The sequence below is a fragment of the Bombina bombina genome, chromosome 1 (assembly GCF_027579735.1).
Source record: "Bombina bombina isolate aBomBom1 chromosome 1, aBomBom1.pri, whole genome shotgun sequence".
NCBI classification, from domain to species: Eukaryota; Metazoa; Chordata; class Amphibia; order Anura; family Bombinatoridae; genus Bombina; species Bombina bombina.
The window spans coordinates 1,140,816,640-1,140,838,018 of record NC_069499.1 but is presented as its reverse complement, the minus strand read 5'-3'; the positions used below and the strand labels follow the sequence as shown (position 1 = coordinate 1,140,838,018).

The window sequence follows — 21,379 nt, the reverse complement described above, 5'->3', positions numbered from 1 at the left end:
GAAAGAGTCTAGAGATGCAGGGAAAGTTTTTCTGTGAAACCATCCAGACTACTGCTAACAGCTCCTAATCAATCAGTGTTGACGAGTTTCACTGCCTGCTTTCTTTCACTCAAGTCCATGTCAGGAGCGCTGCTATAAGACTCTCACACTTGAGAGGCTGTGTTCTGTTCCACAGCATGGATCCTGGAGGTAAGAGAGTTCAATTTTTACACATAAAACGCTATAACAGGGTGACAGTGTGGCTCCTTTATACCTTGATAGGATCTAGGGTTAATATCCTCTGAAGGGGGGGTTTATTGAACAGTTGGGGTTAATTAATCAGTGTTTTAATTATTTACATGCTGCTTTGTGTGATTTTTTTCCTGGGCTGATAGACTGTGTGTTTTTGGCTGGAACAAACAAGTTTCACTTTCGTTTTTGAAAGTGTTGCACAACTCCTATTACTTGCTGTACTTGTAATAACAGGGAAAGTACTGGATTGCACTCCATGTGACCGGGTATGGTCTATGTTAATTTCCTCCATTCTGGCTGAGACTTGAACCTGAGGAGAGCATTTCCTCTGTTAACTGTCTGGGTCTAGGAGGTGGTGAACGCCCCAGCCATTGGCAGTATAAATGTGCAGTTTTCTATAATAAAAAAAACATTTTTATTTGTTTCCTTCTCTGGGTATAACCTGAGCTATGGAGGACTCTGACATGTTAGAGGGTACTCCTTCAGTACTAAATCATACCTGTTTATATTGGGAGGAGGCCATGGTTTTCCCACCCACTCAATTATGTTCTACATGCCTTAACACTGTTATAAAGTCTAAGAAGGGAGACAAGCCTGCTAAGGCTCTTAGTCCCTCTGAGCCGTCTACCTCTCAGGACTCAGCGTCTCATGAGATTACTACCCTTGCTACATTATCCACTCCACATACAGTTCCCTGTAGAACATCTAATACTCCATCCGGAGGTGGCCTTCCTCCTGCAGACTTTTCCTGCGCAGTTACAAACGGCGATGTCTTCAGCCCTCAGTGCATTACCTTACTCCAACAAACGCATGAGAACGTTTAAACATAGCTCTCCTGACCCGGAGTCATCTAAATATTTATCGGATTTAGCTATTATGTCCCAGTTATCCAATGATGAGTTAACCTCTGTAGCTTCAGAGGTAGAACGTTCTGGGTCGGAGTCTTTAGCGTCTAAGCCTCCTGCTGCAGAGGAATCGTCCTTTAGATTTAAAATTGAGCACTTGCGTTTTTTATTAAAGGAGGTTCTGTCTATGTTAGAGATTCCAGAGGCCGCGCTGCCTGAAGAATGTATGATACCTAAGTTAGACAGAGTTTACGAAGACAGGAAAGTTCCTTTGACTTTCCCTGTGCTGGTTAAGATGGCGAACAATATTAAGAACGAATGGGAAAGAATTGGTTCTTCCTTTGTCCCCCTCGTCTACTTTTAAAAAGTTGTTCCCGGTCCCGGACTCTCAACTGGATTTATGGGGCTCCATTCCTAAGGTGGATAGTTCTTTCTCTACACTTATTAAAAGTATAATGTGGGGAGTGGTATACACAAATGCACACCACACCCTTTAGGGTGCGCCTCCCAGTTGCCAAAAAATCGGATAGATAAATAGTCTAGAACCTAGACATAAAACAATACACACAGTAACACAGGATAAAACAACAGAACAGTGAACTATACAGTAGGTATAGGTATGTTAATGTCCATTCATCAATCAAGTCCCACTATCTGGCGGCAGCACTCTGTCAAAGGATGGTCGTCCTGATGGTTAGATACTGCAAATAGAAGAACACAGAGGCGCCACCATGGCCCAGTACCACCAAAACAAAGAAATAAATATATAGAAGGCACTATATATACTCACAAACGTCAAGCACCCAGGTGGTGCTAGTGGGGCAGGCTGAAACTTCACAGTAGTTCAGCTCACTGATATACCTCCAAATAGATCCAGTCGGTGTTCCTTGAGAGCCTAAGATCCTATGCCTAGAAAAGAGAGAGGCAAACCAACATGGCCTAGTATTGTTTGAGCCCAGGGAGAATATAGCCCTAATGGGTATACTCACAGGAAACAAAGCACCTCCAGGTGCAATATCAGCAAGCTGGAACCATAAGTCGCCCAGTAGACAAACCACGGCAAGTGATCCTCCGCTTCCAGTAGTATAACGGTGGATAAGAGAGGGGTGTATGGAACCCTAGAGGGATAAGAGGCTGCCAGCAGTTAGTATGGCTTCCTCGTGTTAATCCGTATGTTGACAGTAAGAAAGATGGCAGTAACGGTATCAGTCACGTGATGCGGCGGGAAAATTGAAGGAAAATGGCAGCGGGTTATGGCCGCTGCCATTTTCCTTCAATTTTCCCGCCGCATCACGTGACTGATACCGTTACTGCCATCTTTCTTACTGTCAACATACGGATTAACATGAGGAAGCCATACTAACTGCTGGCAGCCTCTTATCCATCTAGGGTTCCATACACCCCTCTCTTATCCACCGTTATACTACTGGAAGCGGAGGATCACTTGCCGTGGTTTGTCTACTGGGCGACTTATGGTTCCAGCTTGCTGATATTGCACCTGGAGGTGCTTTGTTTCCTGTGAGTATACCCATTAGGGCTATATTCTCCCTGGGCTCAAACAATACTAGGCCATGTTGGTTTGCCTCTCTCTTTTCTAGGCATAGGATCTTAGGCTCTCAAGGAACACCGACTGGATCTATTTGGAGGTATATCAGTGAGCTGAACTACTGTGAAGTTTCAGCCTGCCCCACTAGCACCACCTGGGTGCTTGACGTTTGTGAGTATATATAGTGCCTTCTATATATTTATTTCTTTGTTTTGGTGGTACTGGGCCATGGTGGCGCCTCTGTGTTCTTCTATTTACACTTATTAAAAGTACTACTATACCTCTTGAAGATAGTTCTCGTTCAGAGAGCCGATGCATAAGAAAATAGAAAGTTGTTTCAACATACAGGATTTTTTTTTTTCAACCGGCGGCTTCAGTTGCCATGGTTGCCGGAGCGGCTACCTACTGGTGCCACTCTTTGTCGGAACTCATTGAGGTGGAGTCTCCCCTCGAGGATATTCAAGGCAGAATTAAAGCTCTGAGAATTGCTAATTCTTTTATCTGTGATGCAAACATGCAAATTATTTGCCTAAATGCAAAGGCCTCTGGCTTTGCGGTCCTAGCCTGCTGGGCGCTTTGGTTTAAGTCTTGATCTGCATATATGACTTCTAAGTCCAGACTCCTTTATCTTACCTTCAAGGGAAAGATTTTATTGGGTCCAGGCCTGGACACCATTATTTCTACGCTTACCGTTACAATCTCAACAGATTGTATTAGACAGCTGGTCGAAAGAATCGCTCCCTTGGTGGCTCTGTCCAGATCATCTGTCCCAAGGGACATGCTTCTTAAGACCCTCCTGGGAGATTATGACTATAGACGCAAACCTATCCGGATGGGGAGCTGTTTGGGGTGCCAGGAAGGCACAGGGGTTGTGGACTCAGGAGGAGTCTTCCCTCCCGATCCATATTTTGGAATTACGGGCAATCTTAAAGGCCTTGGATGCTTGGCCACTTCTGGGTTTGTCCCAGTTTATCAGATTCCAATCAGACAATATAACCTTGGTGGCTTACGTCAACTATAGGGGGGAACGAGAAGTTCCTTGGCGATGAAGGAAGTATCTCAGATTCTGGAGTTGGCAGAGGCCCACAGCTGTTCACTGTCAGCAATCCACATTCTGGGTGTGAGATTTTCTCAGCAGGCAATCCTTCCATCTAGGGGAATGGTCTCTCCATCCCAAGGTGTTCATAGGGATATGCAGCAAGTGGGGGATGCCGGAGATAGATCTCATGGCGCCCCGTCTCAATACCAAGCTACCCAGTTACGGGTCGAGGTGGAGGGATCCCCATACGGATCTAATAGATGCACTAGCGGTGCCCTAGAGGTTCAAACTCATATATCTTTTTCCTACATTACCACTTCTTCCTCGAGTGGTGGCCCGCATCATGCAGGAGCGGGTATCAGTAATCCTGATTGCTCCATCGTGGCCGCGAAGGACGTGGTTAGTAGATCTAGTGGGGATGTCCTCATCTCCTCTGTGGAAGTTACCTTGTCGCAGAGACCTGCTGATACAAGGTTCATTTGTTCATCAAAATCTAGATTCTCTGAGGCTGACTGCATGGAGATTAAACGCTAGCGGCTAGATTTAGAGTTCTGCGGCCAAAGGGGTGCGTTAGCTACGCGTGCTTTTTTTCTCCCGCACCTTTTAAATACCGCTGGTATTTAGAGTTCACAGAAGGGCTGCGTTAGGCTCCAAAAAAGGGAGCGTATAGCATATTTACCGGCACTGCAACTCTCGATACCAGCGGTGCTTACGGACGCGGCCAGCTTCAAAAACGTGCTCGTGCACGATTCCCCCATAGAAAACAATGGGGCTGTTTGAGCTTAAAAAAAAACCTAACACCTGCAAAAAAGCAGCGTTCAGCTCCTAACGCAGCCCCATTGTTTCCTATGCGGAAACACTACCTAAGTCTGCACCTAACATGTACCCCGAGTCTTAACACCCCTAACCTTACAATTATTAACCCCTAATCTGCCGCCCCCGCTATCCCCTGCATTTTATTATTAACCCCTAATCTTCCGCTCCGTACACCACCGCAAGCTACATTATAGCTATGTACCCCTAATCTTCTGCCCCTAACACCGCAGACCCCTATATTATATTTATTAACCCCTAATCTGCCCCCCTCAATGTCGCCTCCACCTGCCTACACTTATTAACCCCTAATCTGCCGACCGGACGGCGCCGCTATTATAATAAAGTTATTAACCCCTAATCCGCCTCACTCCCGCCTCAATAACCCTATAATAAATAGTATTAACCCCTAATCTGCCCTCCCTAACATCGCCGACACCTAACTTTCTAACGCTCACTTCAGCCACGAATCTAAATACCGGCGTTAGAAAGATCCCATTGAAAAGATAGGATACGCAAATGGCGTAGGGGGATCTGCGGTATGGAAAAGTTGCGGCTGTAAAGTGAGCGTTAGACCCTTTCCTGACTGACTCCAAATACCAGAGGGCGGTAAAAACCAGCGTTAGGAGCCTCTAACGCTGGTTTTGACGGCTACCGCCCAACTCTAAATCTAGCCGTAAGTCTTAGTCAAGAGAGGTTTAACTTATTCAAGCTCGTAAACCAGTTACTCGGTGTATCTACAGCAAGATGTGAAGGACCTACTTATTCTGGTGTGAAGAGCATGGTTTTTCCTGGCACAGAGTTAAGTTTGCCAGGATCTTATTTTTTCTCCAGGAAGGGCCTTTCTGCTAGTTCCCTGAGGGGACAAATGTCGGCCCTGTTGGTTTTATTGCACAAAAGACTGGCTGAGCTTCCAGACATGCAGTCCTTTGTTAAGGCTCTGATTAGGATCAGACCTGTGTTTAGATCTGGGGCTCCTCCTTGGAGCCTAAATCTTGTTCTTCGGGTTTTGCAACAGGTTCTGTTTGAGCCTCTATATTCCGTTGACATTAAATTGTTATCTTGGAAGGTTCTCTTTTCATTGGCTATTGCCTCTGAGATCTCTGCTTTGCAATGCAAGCCCCCTTATCTGATTTTTCATGCAGATAAGGCAGTTTTATGTCCTAAGGTTGTGTGGAATCGTAACATCAATCAGGAGATTGTGGTTCCTTCCTTGTGTCCTAATCCTTCTTCATCGAAGGAAAGCTTACTTCACAATTTGGATGTGGTTTGCGCCTTGAAGTTTTATCTTCAGGCTACTAACGAGTTTAGACAATCTTCCTCTTAGTTTGTTGTCTATTCGGGAAGCGTAAGAGGCAGAAGGCTACTTTGACTTCCCTATCTTTTTGGTTAAGGAGTGTCATCCGCTTCGCTTATGAGACAGCGGGACATCGTCCTCCTGAGAGGAAAATGGCTCATTCCACTAGAGCAGTGGCTTCCTCTTTGGCCTTTAAGAACGAGTTCTCTATGTATCAGATTTCTAAAGTGGCTACCTGGACCTCCTTAAATACTTTTTCAAAATTTTACAAGTTTGATGTTTTTGCTTTGGCTGAAGCAGCTTTCAGGAGAAAAGTTTTGCAGGCTGTGGTGCCCTCAAAATAGGGTCCGCCTCTTCCTTTTTGTTCCCTCCCGTTATTCATTCATGTCCTTTGGAGCTTGGGTATAGTTTCCTCAACAGTAAGGAATTAAACCGTGGACTCTCCTTATCTTGGGAAGGAAAAACATAATTTATACTTACCAGATAAATTCCTTTCCTTCCAGATAGGGAAGAGTCCACGACCCTGCCCGTTTTTTCTTGTATATGTGTGGTCCCCTATTATTTTTTTTATTCTTCTAGCAACATTTATACCCTAATGTTTCTTCTACTTTTCCTTGTTCCCTCGACAGAATGACTGGGGTAATGAGGAAGTGGGAGGGATATTTAAGCCTTTGGCTGGGGTGTCTTTGCCTCCTCCTGGTGGCCAGGTGTTGTATTTCCCAACAGTAAGGAATGAAGCCGTGGACTCTCCCTGTCCGGAAGGAAAGAAATTTATCTGGTAAGCATAAATTATAGGGGGGGGGGTTTAAAATTGCATACTCTCGTGGTTTCTAAATCGCGGAGATTAATCACGATTTTAAATCGCATATGCGATTAATCGTGCAGCACTGATATATATATATATATATATATATATATATATATATATATATATACAAATCCTTAGGTAAAGGGCACTCTCACTTTAGAGACAATCAATAGACCAGGGTGTCCAGCTTTTAGAATATGCAGTCCAAAAACCCACAGTAGCAAAACTTCCACCTATTTTGGGTATTGTGGGTTTTTGGATTTTATATATATATATATATATATATATATATATATATATATATATATATATATATATATATATATATATATATATTTATTTAATATATAGATAGATTTATAAATAGATATAAATAACATTTTTCTTTCTGCAGGGCAGAGTGCCGTTTGTTGTACCAGACAAGGTCTTATGGCCACAGTTGTGTGAAGCTCTGAATATGAAGTTTAAAGCTGAGGTGCAGAGTAATCGAGGGCTCAGTGAAGAGAACCTATTGTTTTTAGCACAAAAATTATTTAACAGCAACAGCAACCACAAAGAAGACTATACCAACATGACTGTTTCCTGGGCTCAGTTCAACCGGGTAAGGGGTGCTAAGAGCTGACATGTTGTACTTTATATACCAACCATACCCTCTCCCATAGTCTTCAGCAGTATGGTGAGTTGTTTGTTTTTTAAATTTGAATATTTTGTCATATTTTGTATTCGATGAATACGGTCTGTATTGTTTTGACATGATGTTATTTCTTCATTATTCCACACTAATAGTGAAGCATGATTTATATAAAAGGGTCATGTTGGTGGGTCTTTTTTTTTTGTAATGTGTACTTTTGATCTGTTCCACCTGATTGTATATTGTAATGTGTATCTGTCATAATACTTTTGTATTTAATGCATATGTATCTTTTGTGTATAAGATACTTCTTTTATTTTATTCCACTTATATTGGTGGATATGTTCTCTGCCTCATATACATGGTTGGATGTGTTCTTTATTCCATGCAGATAGTGTGACATATTCTGTATCTTATGTACACCTGGTGGAATATGCTTTTATTCTAAGCACAGGATGTGATCTGTCCTCCATGTTCTGTAAATGGTGAGATAAGCGTACGCTTGAGGAGCCCTGTGTCTTGTGCACATTTGGGCATAAGTACTGTTATCCATGCATGTGATATAACCTTTTCTGGGCTAGTTTACAAAGTTTGCAATATTTAGCGCTCCCATTCGAACGTTAACTTTGCTATAAGTAATATTTTTGTGTGTGTTGGGTTACACGTGTATTACAAGTTTAAAGTTAAAGTTTGCGCACTATCCAAAGGACTTTGCGATATATTGCGACCACATTAACATATTCTCCCCATAGAAGTCAATAGAGAGCACAGAAGAAATAAACCTAAAACCTATAGCTTGCACTCTAACACGACAGTTCATCATATTACACATTCCAATGTTCTTCATTTACAGGAAAATTTTATTTTTATTATAAATATATATAACTATATAAAACTGTAGATATCTATTTTAAAGTAAGAAATCCGGTTAATCCTAGGATTGCCCCGGTAAAATGGACATTACCCAAGCGGCTGTGGGTAAAGCCCCATGTCCTGTAATTCCTCCATCTACACTATTTCTTTTGCCTCCGTCTGCAGGGTTTAATTAAGGCACCCCGTCGATCCTCTGGCATCCACTCCAAGTGAGCCTTGGGGAATGATGTTTACAAGGCTTTGCCCCCCCTTGAACCCCTCAGGCGGAGGCAAAAAAGATAATGAAGATGGGGGAATTACAGTGCATTGTATATATGTTTGATGCAGTGACTCCGTACTCTGAGGGGATTTAGGATCATACATCAGGCTTTTACCCACAGCCGCTTGGGTACTGTGTATATATATATATATATATATATATATATATATATATATATATATATTTAAAGATGGCTGATTATATAGTGATTGGTTGGCATTTGTGCAATTCACACCAATATAAACCAGCTTCTTTAATATTGAGTCACACTACTAAGAATAAGTGTTAGTAGCCTTATTAAGTAATTAATTTGTGAGGCATTACAATTTAGCTATTTCTTTGGATTTATCACTACACTATTGGATATGAATCCTGAACAATATTTATTCATCACATATTTGACATCTAACCGCTCAGTATTGGGGTTCTGTTCACACATTTTAAGCCTAGCTTCCCATACTTACTAGCTGACGTTATTATTAGTCACTCTGCGACTTCCCTAACATAACTGGTGTACATAACCAGAATCTATTGCTTCTAGCAGGGCCGCCACTAGAAATTTTGGGGCCCCTGACTTTGCCATTGATCAGGGCCCCCCTTGACATGTGCAATTTTTGACCAAGTGACTAAAACGTATATACACTTTATTCTTAAGTGTCTATTTAAACTTGGAAATGTTGTAAAGGTAGTAACATACAAACACACAGACACACTCATATACTGAAACACACACACACACTCACACATAAGGATTCACATACAGACACTCTAGCAGACATGCAAAGAAACACACTCAGACACCCAAACACTGACAAGTAATGAGTTAGACTACAGTTTTGTAAAAAAAGAGATTTAGAAAGCAAAATATGGAGTTCTGATTATCTTTTTGTAAAGGAAGATGTCAACTAAATGATGACAACAGCATGCAGTGGCTGAATGGAAGGGCCCTGAACTGCCTAAACAATAATTTAAAGGTTAAATGGTAGATTAGGTGACTACCGGAAAGGTCTCGTTAGTCTCAAAGTCTGTAGAAAGATGTGAATAATCAGTAGTAAGGTCAAAATGTCCTAAAAAGGAACAGACAATGGACACACAAACTCAAACACAAACTTGCACATACACCCAAGGAAACACCGACAGAGACAGCCTCATAAAACACACAAAAACATACACACACACAGAGACACCCACAAAAAACACAGAAAGACATAGACACACAGAGAGACAAGCACATAAAACACAGAAAGACATATACATTTACACACCCTCACTGAGACATCCACATAAAACACACAAAGACATACACACACCCTCACAGAGACACCCACAGAAAACACACACCCTCACAGAGACATCCACAGAAAACACAGACATACACACCCACCCTCATAGAGGCATCCAGAGAAAATACACAAAGACAAACATACACACACCCTCACAGAGACACCCATAGAAAAAGCACAAAGACATATGCACACACCCTCACAGACATCCACAGAAAATGCAAAGACATACACACCCACCCTCACAGAGAGACCCACAGAATACAAATACATACACACTCATAGAGACACAAACCAAAGCACAAAGACATAAATACAGACACCCACAGAAACACTCACAGGAGGAAACATTTATGCACCTTGCATCCCCTAAATCAACAGTGTGTGACATGCATGATAAAAAAATTCAGAAATTAAGAGATCACTTTTTAAAGTATCATATTTGTAAATGTGCAAACAAAAATATTTCTGTGAATTCAAAATAGTACATTAATGATCTGGGTAGATGGCTAGATGAAGAAAAGTACTTTTGAAATTTGGTTGACAGTTTGTTTTTTCCCCATTTTCCCCAAACCAAGAGCACAACTTCAAATATAGTGTACAAATGTTCCCATCTGTCAGCTGTACTTTTTGAAAATGCTGTACTCTATATGGTCTTGGTGGAACCATAAGCTGTGGTACTCATACCATTAGATCTGGTTAAATGCAGGATTTAGGCTTGTTGGTATGTATTTCAAAATTAAGTCAGCTGTAATGTAAACTGAACAGTTTTGAGTTAACCTGTCTCATTTCAAATAAAAAAAAATGAATATCTGCCAAAAGGGCACCTACCATTTGTGTATTGAGAAGGAAACATCTCTGCATGGTCAAATATAGAATTTCTACAGCATTGTCAAATAATCATAAATACACTGTTGCTAAAAAAAATTGTTTTTATGGACCCCTGGCCCCACCATACAATTACTACCACACTGAAGTTACAATCCGAAATTGCACAAAGAAACAAAAAACATTTGCTAAGTAAGTCCTACCTCCTCTGCAAATGAAAGTGATCTGCCGTCTGACTCAGACACACACTGTACAAACAAAGTGCCAAGTCTGTCTTACACTGTGCATAGTGGTTTAGTGCACACTGAGAAATCCTCTCAAATGCTAATACTTTACTCCTTGTAATAAAATTTCCCATGCTCAATTAGTACTGTTGTAGTACCCACTGGGGGCTGCCAATTTTTTTTTTTTAGTTCTTGCCTCATAGGGCCCCCCTGGCCCATTGGGCCCCTGACAGGAGTCACCCCTGTCACCCCCTGATGGCGGCCCTGGCTGCTAGCATTTTAGTTTTACTTTACCCATTGTTTCAATAGTATTCTAATAAAGATTTATGTTTTAATTTTCTATGATGTTAATTATCCCAGTCGCAACGAAATTCTAGGGTCTTATTTGAGTGCTTATAGTGTATCACCTTTTCTGTTCAGTTTCTTTAACTGACTATTAGTGGATATTAAAAAGCTGATAGGAGAAAGCCTGACAGTTAAAACATTTCCAGTAAAGTACAACCATGTAATACATATAGGCATTTCATTACAAATGTGCATGGTTTGAATAAGGCAGCATAGTTTCGGCAAAGGTAGGGTTAATAACGCTGGCTTAGTGAAACAATGTTATACATATAGGACTTTCAATACAAATGTGAATACCTTGAACAATGCAGCATAATTTAGGCAAAATGTGGTTAATAACGCTAACACTGATGGTTTTTAAAAATATATATAGGTTAAAGCTTAGAGTGTAAAACCGGAGCAGATCTTAATAGGTTAAGATATATTTAACAACAGTGACATAAACAATCACAATATCAGTATTTCTATTACTACAAAAAAATTAAAATGTATAAATAACATGTTATCTTCCAAACCGCAACTGTTACACAGATATAAAAGCAATACCTTAAAGGGACACTGTACCCAAAAAATTTATTTCGTGATTCAGATTGAGCATGCAATTTTAAGCAACTTTCTAATTTACTCCTATTATCAAATTTTCTTTGTTCTCTTGCTATCATTATTTGAAAAAGAAGGCATCTAAGCTTTTTTTTGGTTTCAGTACTCTGGACAGCAATTTTTTATTGGTGGATGAATTTATCCACCAATCAGCAAGGACAACCCAGGTTGTTCACCAAAAATGGGCCGGCATCTAAACTTACATTCTTGAATTTCAAATAAAGATACCAAGAGAATGAAGAAAATTTGATAATAGGAGTAAATTAGAAAGTTGCTTAAAATGTCATGCTCAATCTGAATCATGAAAGAAAATTTTATGGTACAGTGTCCCTTTAATATGCTACAACTGTAGCGTCTCACGCCGCCATTTCAAAAACAGGTGTAAAGCTCTAACTGCGTTTCCCTACTGAAATAACCGCTCTGGCCTATACGTCACTCGGCATGTATCACCTGACTGAGTGTTATTTCTAATCACTCTTAATAGTTGTGATTTTAAAATGCAGAATTTCAGTTGTGGAGGATGGAAACTCTGAAACTTTAACAATGTATTCCGATCTGTTGGTTTTGAATATAACTTGGTATTCAACCTACATTGTTTCTCATCATTGCTTTTATAAATACAAAGCTCTAAAAATGTAATTTGTACCTAATCATATTCCATTTTAAATTGGATATTGGACAAATTGCAATTAAGTTGTTCATACCAAAGTTTTAGTTCTGACTCATTTCCACCCCAAATAATAACCAAATCGTCGATATAACGATGGTAAAATAAAATGTTGGGGTTTTTGTCTCTGAGCACATATTGGTCCTCATACCATGCCATGAAGAGGGTGGCATATGCCGGGGCCATTGGAGAGCCCATGGCAGTACCAACAAGGTGTAAATAATATGTGTTCTCAAATCAAAAATAATTGTGTGTTAGACAGATGTCCAACAGCTCAATAATGAATTCAATTGGGGGGCCATTATAATCTTGATCAGAAGACAAATTATTTCTTAGGGCTTCCAAACCTAAATTTTGAGGAATGATAGTTTATAGACTGGCCACGTCTAGCATGATCAGTAACACTTAATTAGAAAAAAACGTTGTCTTTTAAGGCCTTGTTGAGTTCAATAGAATCCAGGAGGAAAGCCCTTGTCTTTCTGACTGTGTCTTATAAAAAATAATGAACATATTGGGCCACACTTTGATAGTGACCCAATAGCAGACACAATCGGGTGTTCTGGAGGTTTTAAAGGATCTTGAGGAATACTATAAATATGTGGATATTTGGGGTGGTCAGAAACCTATGTATGGTCTCATCAATGTAGCCACTTTATAGGGCCCTTTGTAACATTTTGTCGTCCTCGGCGGCGGCACAAATGATGATTGTTTTATCATTACGTAAACTACCAATGGCTTCCCATTCTTGTGCACTCATATTACCATGCTGCTTGACAAGAGATTTGCAACCTTCAGGGATACAGGATATACAAGTATAGTAGTGAGTGGAGGGAACTTCACTCTAGTGACTGTCTGCTGACATGTTTCGGCGATGAAGCCGTAATCGTAGCTACAGTCTCAGGTGTGCACCAGTCTAATAAACCTGTTCCTGGTACCTGATTGGTTTAAAAATATAATTAAAACCACACCTAGAGTGAAGTTAACCCCCACTCTCTTTACACATAAGACATAATGGAATAGCAATTATCCATTGCTTATTGTGACATACACAGTTAGGAAATGTAAGCTACATTGCATGAACAATCAATAAGTGAAAGAAATGAAAATTTAAATGAACCTTGTAACCTTTTCTTAGAAAACGCCAATGGTTAAATATCAATTGATACAATGTTAGTCACATTGGCAAAAACAAACAAAAAGCATACACTGTACATCAAGTGACAATAGACCTTACATACATATATATAAAGAACCAATTAAATCTGTATTTATATTCATACTGGCATATGTATAGGCCAAGCTCCTGCCTGGAATTCCACGAAATATAAGTATATATTTACACATAATACAAAAGCTAATTTTATCACACATTTTGATGTACAGTTTTCAGGGTTCAAAGACCCTGTATATATGCAGGACTTAAATATTGGATACACAGACCCAGAACCAGAAAATCATTCCCAAAAATTAATAAGGTCAAATTCTGAATTTAGACCTTCCGGGACTCTGGTTCTGAGTCTGTGTATCCAAAATACCTCCCTTTTTGCCAGCAATCTTTCCTTATCCCCGCCTCTCTTGTTCAACTTGACCTGCTCAATAATGGTCCATCTGAGTGACCTGGGACTTTTGTTATGATGTATCTTAAAATGCTGAACCAGAGGAGTGGTCAATTTGCCAGCTTTGATATTAGAGACATGTTCCCTGATCCTCTCTCTTGTCTCCCTCGTTGTGAGCCCTGTGTACTGTATTGCACATTCTGTGCAAGTTAATAAATAAACTGCGAACTTGGTTCTGCAGTTTAAACAAGAAGAGTGTCTAAACTTTTCACCAGTACTTGCGCTCCTAAAGCCTTCTCCCTTTTGTAAAAATTCACAGGCAATGCACTGTGCAAAATTGCATTTGTAAGTTCCTTTAAAACTCAACCAAGATGAAACTTCATTATTTGGATCCTTAAGTTGTGTGGGGGCAAGCAAGTTGCTTAAACTGATCCCACGTCTAAAAGCACATCTGCACCCTTTTGTGACAACATCTGTCAATCTATCATCCGCTTTAAGAATATTAAAATGTTTTCTAATATTGCAAATTTGATGGAATTGGTTACTGTACTGGGTGATGAAGGAAACTCCATCAAATGTGCTTTCCCCATCTTTCTTTTTATTATTATCAAGATAGGTGGCTCTGGGTTTAGCCCCAATATTTAGTCTGTGTTGGCTAACAACCACTCTTTTGTATCCTCTCTCACAGAACCTCTCCTCCAGCTCGAGAGATTGTCTCTCATAGTCTTCATCCGTTGTACAGTTTCTCCGGAGTCTGATGAATTGTCCTTTGAGGACAGAATTAAAGACTCTCTTCGGATGGTTACTTCTAGCATGGAGGAGAGTATTCCCTGTGATTGGTTTCCTATATACTTTAGTATCAACAATATTATCGCTAATACCAACCAGAGTGACATCCAAGTAATTTATACTGACTTTGTTAAATTCAAAAGTGAATTTTAAGCCTATGTTGTTGTCATTTAGTGTTGATGCAAAACTCTTAGCCTCCTCATCAGAGCCAGACCAGATCATTAGCAGGTCATCAATGTACCTTCTATAGTAAATGATCCTATGCTTCCAGAGTTCACCACATCCAAAGATGTGGGACAGCTCCCACCAACCCACGAACAGGTTAGCGTAGGAAGGGGCAAATTTAGCCCCCATGGCTGTCCCACATCTTTGGAGGTAGTGAACTCCCTCAAAAACAAAGGCATTATGTGTCAGTAAAAATTCAGTCACTCTGAGGATAAATCTACGGAAACCAGGACTAAAGTTGGTAAACCTTAACAGACAAAAATTAAGTGCTTCAAGGCCCTTGTCATGTGGGATGGAGGAGTACAGAGCCACAACATTAATTGTAAGCCAACTGTACCCCCCCCCTCCACACAAACTTAGCCATTTCATTCAGTAATTGCTTGGTATCTCTGAGATAGCTGTTTAAACCCTTAACCAGTGGCTGTAAAATTTCATCCAGCCACTGAGAAAGGGGTTCAAACAGAGAACCAATACCGCTAATGATTGGCCTTCCTTTGACCTCCACAAGGGACTTGTGCACCTTGGGTAAAAAATTGAAGATGGGGGTAACTGGACAATCTACCACCAGAAAATCCATAGTGGGTTGATTAATAAAGCCCTCTTCCTTCCCATCATCTATTAACTGGGCTAGTTCACGTTTAAAGCGATGTACAGGATTAAAATCCAATACCTCTCTGTCTGGGGGACAATCGTCAGTTGTGGTAGAAAAATACTTTTTTAACGTAAGATTTCTTATCAATTTGTTGACATCCACCAAGGTTTGGAAAAGGTTAAAATTATTAGCAGGAACAAAATAGAGACCATAACTCAAAACCTTATTCTCCAACACATTGAGTGGATATGAAGACAAATTGACCACAGAATTTAAATGTACTTGGTTTGAGACCTTCCCCGTCTGGGGGGTAGGGGGGGCTCTTTTAGAATTCCCCTTTCTCCCTTTTCTTCTCCCCCCCCTACGAATCTTTTTGGTGCCTTTGAAAAAACCTGTACAATTTCTGCCTGTTCCGTTTTGCCAGTATTCAAGGGGTCTGTATTCCCCCTTGATTCTGGTGTATATTTGGAGCCTACACTGATTGTATGTGTTATATTACTGGGTGCATGTGTTGTACCACTGGCTCCTACCTCTGTTTCCCTTTCCTCCCCTGATGACGAATAGTCCCCTGAGGATTCAGCCTCACTCTCATTGAATGTGACTTTTTTAGATTTTGAATCTTTACTCTTGTTTCTATTTTTATTTTTGTTCTTGTTGCCCTTGGGATATTTTCTCTGATCATTTTCCCTCCTATAATTGCTTCTCTGTTTTCTATTCCAAATATAAATTTTATTGGATTCATAATCCCCTAAATCTCTCAAATACTTGTCATGTTTGATATCCATAATAAGGGTTTTGGCCTCTGTCATAGCATTATGCAAGATATGATCAAATTTACTAAACTGTAAGTCATTACTTCGTGTGTTCATTTCAATCTGTAAACAGTTAATTTCATCAGATATAACATTTAATTGCTTGAGTTTAAGTTCTACTAACATCCCCATTAGCCTAAAGGAACAGTCTGATAGAACACTGTTCCAAACCCTTATGAATTCAACATCTTCAACAGCAAACGTGGGAAATTTATTTATTCTGAGTCCTCTTGGGATCATCCCACACTTTATGTATTTTTGGAGTGTCCAAATGTCCCATTTCAACCTCGTTTCCTTTTCTAAAAGGGACTCCATTACATCAAACAACTTGCTGAGATTGTATGTCGAGAAATCAGAGGAAAAAACAGATTCCAACTCCAAAATATCCCCTTTCCTTTCATCAGATGATTGCCATGCATAAAATTTCACAATCTGTGTATCACTACTAACTTGATCCATATTGCAATAATATCAATTGAGAAATAAGAAAATGTCTCTGCAAAATGAAACCGGTATACAGAGTGCACAGACACAATCACTAGAAACCAATAGTGAAAAATACAAAAACAGTCAATGTGTGTCGGCACCTATGTTAACTGGTGAAGTGCTTGTAAAATAGCGAGTAGATCTCTCACCCCTCTCCTGGTTTGGCAATGTCCAGCATCACTAAGCCTGACCTGTGGAAAAGCAGGAAAAACGACCCTCCGTATGTGCAAACCAGGTGCACATGAAGCTGGTCCGGCCCTTGACGCTCTCACTGACCGCTCCGGTCTCCTCTGCTCGATCCACCTACGATGGCGTGTGACGTCACTGGGCAAACTTCCGGTCCACGGAACTTCTTTCTCCTCGATAGTACTATGCGTGTCCCGGCAACAGCCAAAACCAGGATCGGTGTGCTTGAGAATAGCAGATGTAACACACTGGAAACTGGTGCAACCTCGGTTCCGCAGGATAAGAATGATCAAAGTTCAAATGAGGTGCACAAACAGCCAGTTGTGAATACAAGTATTCTTTTCTTTATTTGCAAGTAAAATATTCGCTCCCTTCAGGGATACAGGATATACAAGTATAGTAGTGAGTGGAGGTAGCTTCACTCTAGTGACTGTCTGCTGACATGTTTCGTCGATGAAGCCGTAATCGTAGCTACAGTCTCAGGTGTGCACCAGTCTAATAAACCTGTTCCTGGTACCTGATTGGTTTAAAAATATAATTAAAACCACACCTAGAGTGAAGTTAACCCCCACTCTCTTTACACAAAACTATATTTAAACTTTAAAGGAAAATCGCCTTACTAAGAATTCATATGCCTTACTAAGTTTACTTGTATATTGACATAAGGAATATCACTGACTGATAATATTGATCAAAATTGTTCAAGATTTATTACAGTATCAATTGATATTTAACCATTGGCGTTTTCTAAGAAAAGGTTACAAGGTTCATTTAAATTTTCATTTCTTTCACTTATTGATTGTTCATGCAATGTAGCTTACATTTCCTAACTGTGTATGTCACAATAAGCAATGGATAATTTCTATTCCATTATGTCTTATGTGTAAAGAGAGTGGGGGTTAACTTCACTCTAGGTGTGGTTTTAATTATATTTTTAAACCAATCAGGTACCAGGAACAGGTTTATTAGACTGGTGCACACCTGAGACTGTAGCTACGATTACGGCTTCATCGCCGAAACATGTCAGCAGACAGTCACTAGAGTGAAGCTACCTCCACTCAATACTATACTTGTATATCCTGTATCCCTGAAGGGAGCGAATATTTTACTTGCAAATAAAGAAAAGAATACTTGTATTCACAACTGGCTGTTTGTGCACCTCATTTGAACTTTGATCATTCTTATCCTGCGGAACCGAGGTTGCACCAATTTCCAGTGTGTTACATCTGCTATTCTCAAGCACACCGATCCTGGTTTTGGCTGTTGCCGGGACACGCATAGTACTATCGAGGAGAAAGAAGTTCCGTGGACCGGAAGTTTGCCCAGTGACGTCACACGCCATCGTAGGTGGATCGAGCAGAGGAGACCGGAGCGGTCAGTGAGAGCGTCAAGTGCCGGACCAGCTTCATGTGCACCTGGTTTGCACATACGGAGGGTCGTTTTTCCTGCTTTTCCACAGGTCAGGCTTAGTGATGCTGGACATTGCCAAACCAGGAGAGGGGCGAGAGATCTACTCGCTATTTTACAAGCACTTCACCAGTTAACATAGGTGCCGACACACATTGACTGTTTTTAAGAGATTTGCAACCTTTGTTGATTTCCCCAGAACATACGGCTAGATTACGAGTTGTGCGTTAAGGTTAAAAAGCGGCGCTAACAGGTCCTAAAGCTGCTTTTTTACACCCGCTGCTATTACGAGTCTTGCAGGTTTAAAGGCACCGCACACTCCTTTGGCCTTACCGCAAAACGACTTACGTAAACTTTGTAAACCCTTTTTTCTATGGGACTTCCATAGCGCCGGTATTACGAGTCTGTCCTGGGAGGCAAAAAAGTGAGCGGTACACCCTCTACCTCCAAGATCCGTAACGCATTCTAAAGTCAGTAGTTATGAGTTTTACACTACAACGCCGTAGCATAAAACTCATAACTAAAGTGCTAAAAAGTACACTAACACCCATAAACTACCTATTAACCCCTAAACCGAGGCCCTCCCGCATCGCAAACACTATAATAAAATTTGTAACCCCTAATCTGCCGCTCCAGACATCGCCGCCACTAGAATAAGCATATTAACCCCTAAACCGCAGTACTCCTGCCTCGCAAACACTAGTTAAATATTATTAACCCCTAATCTGCCACCCCTAACATCACCGCCATCTACATTATACTTATTAACCCCTAATCTGCCGCCCCTAACATTGCCGCCATCTACATTATACTTATTAACCCCTAATCTGCCGTCCCCAACGTCGCCGCCACTATATTAAATGTATTAACCCCTAAATCTAAGTCTAACCATAACCCTTACACCCCCTAACTTAAATATAATTTAAATAAATCTAAAGAAAATTACTATAATTAACTAAATTATTCCTATTTAAAACTAAATACTTACCTATAAAATAAACCCTAAGCTAGCTACACTATAACTAATAGTTACATTGTAGCTAGCTTAGGGTTCATTTTTATTTTACAGGCAAGTTTGTATTTATTTTAACTAGGTGGAATAGTTATTAAGTAGTTATTAACTATTTAATAACTACCTAGCTAAAATAAATACAAATTGACCTGTAAAATAAAACCTAACCTAAGTTACAATAACACCTAAAACTACACTACAATTAAATAAATTAACTAAATTAAATACAATTAAATAAATTAACCCCTTAATGACCGGGCCATTTTTCAATTTTCTTACCCTTAATGACAATGGCTATTTTTACATTTCTGCAGTGTTTGTGTTTAGCTGTAATTTTCCTCTTACTCATTTACTTTACCCACACATATTATATACCGTTTTTCTCGCCATTAAATGGACTTTCTAAAGATACCATTATTTTCATCATATCTTATAATTTACTATAAAAAAATATAAAATATGAGGAAAAAATTGAAAAAAAAAACACACTTTTTCTAACTTTTACCCCGAAAAGCTGTTACACATCTACAACCACCAAAATTACACCCATTCTAAATAGTTTCTAAATTTTGTCCCGAGTTTAGAAATACCCAATGTTTACATGTTCTTTGCTTTTTTTGCAAGTTATAGGGCCATAAATACAAGTAGCACTTTGCTATTTCCAAACCACTTTTTTTCAAAATTAGCGCTAGTTACATTGGAACACTGATATCTTTCAGGAATCCCTGAATATCCCTTGACATGTATATATTTATATTTAGAAGACATCCCAAAGCATTTATCTAGGCCCATTTTGGTATATTTCATGCCACCATTTCACCGCCAAATGCGATCAAATAAAAAAAATTGTTGACTTTTTTACAATTTTTTTCACAAACTTTAGGTTTCTCACTGAAATTATTTACAAACAGCTTGTGCAATTATGGCATAAATGGTTGTAAATACTTCTCTGGGATCCCCTTTGTTCAGAAATAGCAGACCTATATGGATTTGGCGTTGCTTTTTGGTAATTAGAAGGCCGCTAAATGCCGCTGCACACCACCCGTGTATTATGCCCAGCAGTGAAGGGGTTAATTAGGGAGCTTGTAGGGAGCTTTTAGGTTTAATTTTAGCTTTAGTGTAGTGTAGTAGACAACCCAAATTATTGATCTAGGCCCATTTTGGTATATTTCATGCCACCATTTAACCGCCAAATACGATCAAATTAAAAAAAAAAAAGTAAATTTTTCACAATTTTAGGTTTCTCACTGAAATTATTTACAAACAGCTTGTGCAATTATGGCACAAATGGTTGTAAATGCTTCTCTGTGATCCCCTTTGTTCAGAAATAGTAGACATATATGGCTTTGGTGTTGCTTTTTGGTAATAATAAGGCCGTTAAATACTGCTGCGCACCACACTTGTAATATGCCCAGCAGTTAAGGGGTTGATTAGGTAGCTTGTGGGGTTAATTTTGAGCTTTAGTGTAGAGATCAGCCTCCCACCTGACACATACCACCCCCTGATCCCCCCCTGACCCCCCTCAAACAGCTCTCTTCCCTCCCCACCTCACAATTGTCACCGCCATCTTAAGTACTGGCAGAAAGTCTGCCAGTACTGAAATAAAAATATATTTTTTTTATTTTTTGTCATACAGTCTGCAGTGATGGATCCCCCCTTACCCCCACAACCTCCCTGATCCCCCCATACATCTTTCTAACCCTCCCCCTCTATCTATTTGCCGCCATCTTGGGTACTGGCAGCTGTCTGCCAGTACCCAATTTGCTCCCCAAAATAGTTTTTTTTACTTTTTTAATATAAAATATTTGTTTTCTGTAGTGTAGCTGGCCCCCCTAAATAATCTACATCCCTCCCCCTCCCAGATCCCTTACTAAAAAACAGAGATGCCCCTGCATCTACATCGATCTTTTTTTTTCAAGTTGCCGGTATATTATGCGTGCGCACGCGCACCCACCCCACCACCCACCCCCGCCGCAACGGCCGCACCAGGTAACAGAAGGAGGATATTATACGATCGGTTGGGGA

The 21,379-nt window shown here is 40.1% G+C and overlaps 1 protein-coding gene across 3 annotated transcripts in view; it reads left to right on the top strand.

Moving 5' to 3' along the window:
• Positions 1 to 21,379, top strand: part of LOC128645807 (signal transducer and activator of transcription 5B) — a 981,630-nt gene that overhangs the window by 837,540 nt on the left and 122,711 nt on the right. For all 3 annotated transcript variants that reach the window (XM_053699073.1, XM_053699081.1, XM_053699087.1), the window contains one exon: positions 6,974 to 7,180. In XM_053699073.1, coding sequence (XP_053555048.1) covers positions 6,974 to 7,180 — 207 coding nt within the window. The remainder of the gene's footprint in view (positions 1 to 6,973; positions 7,181 to 21,379) is intronic.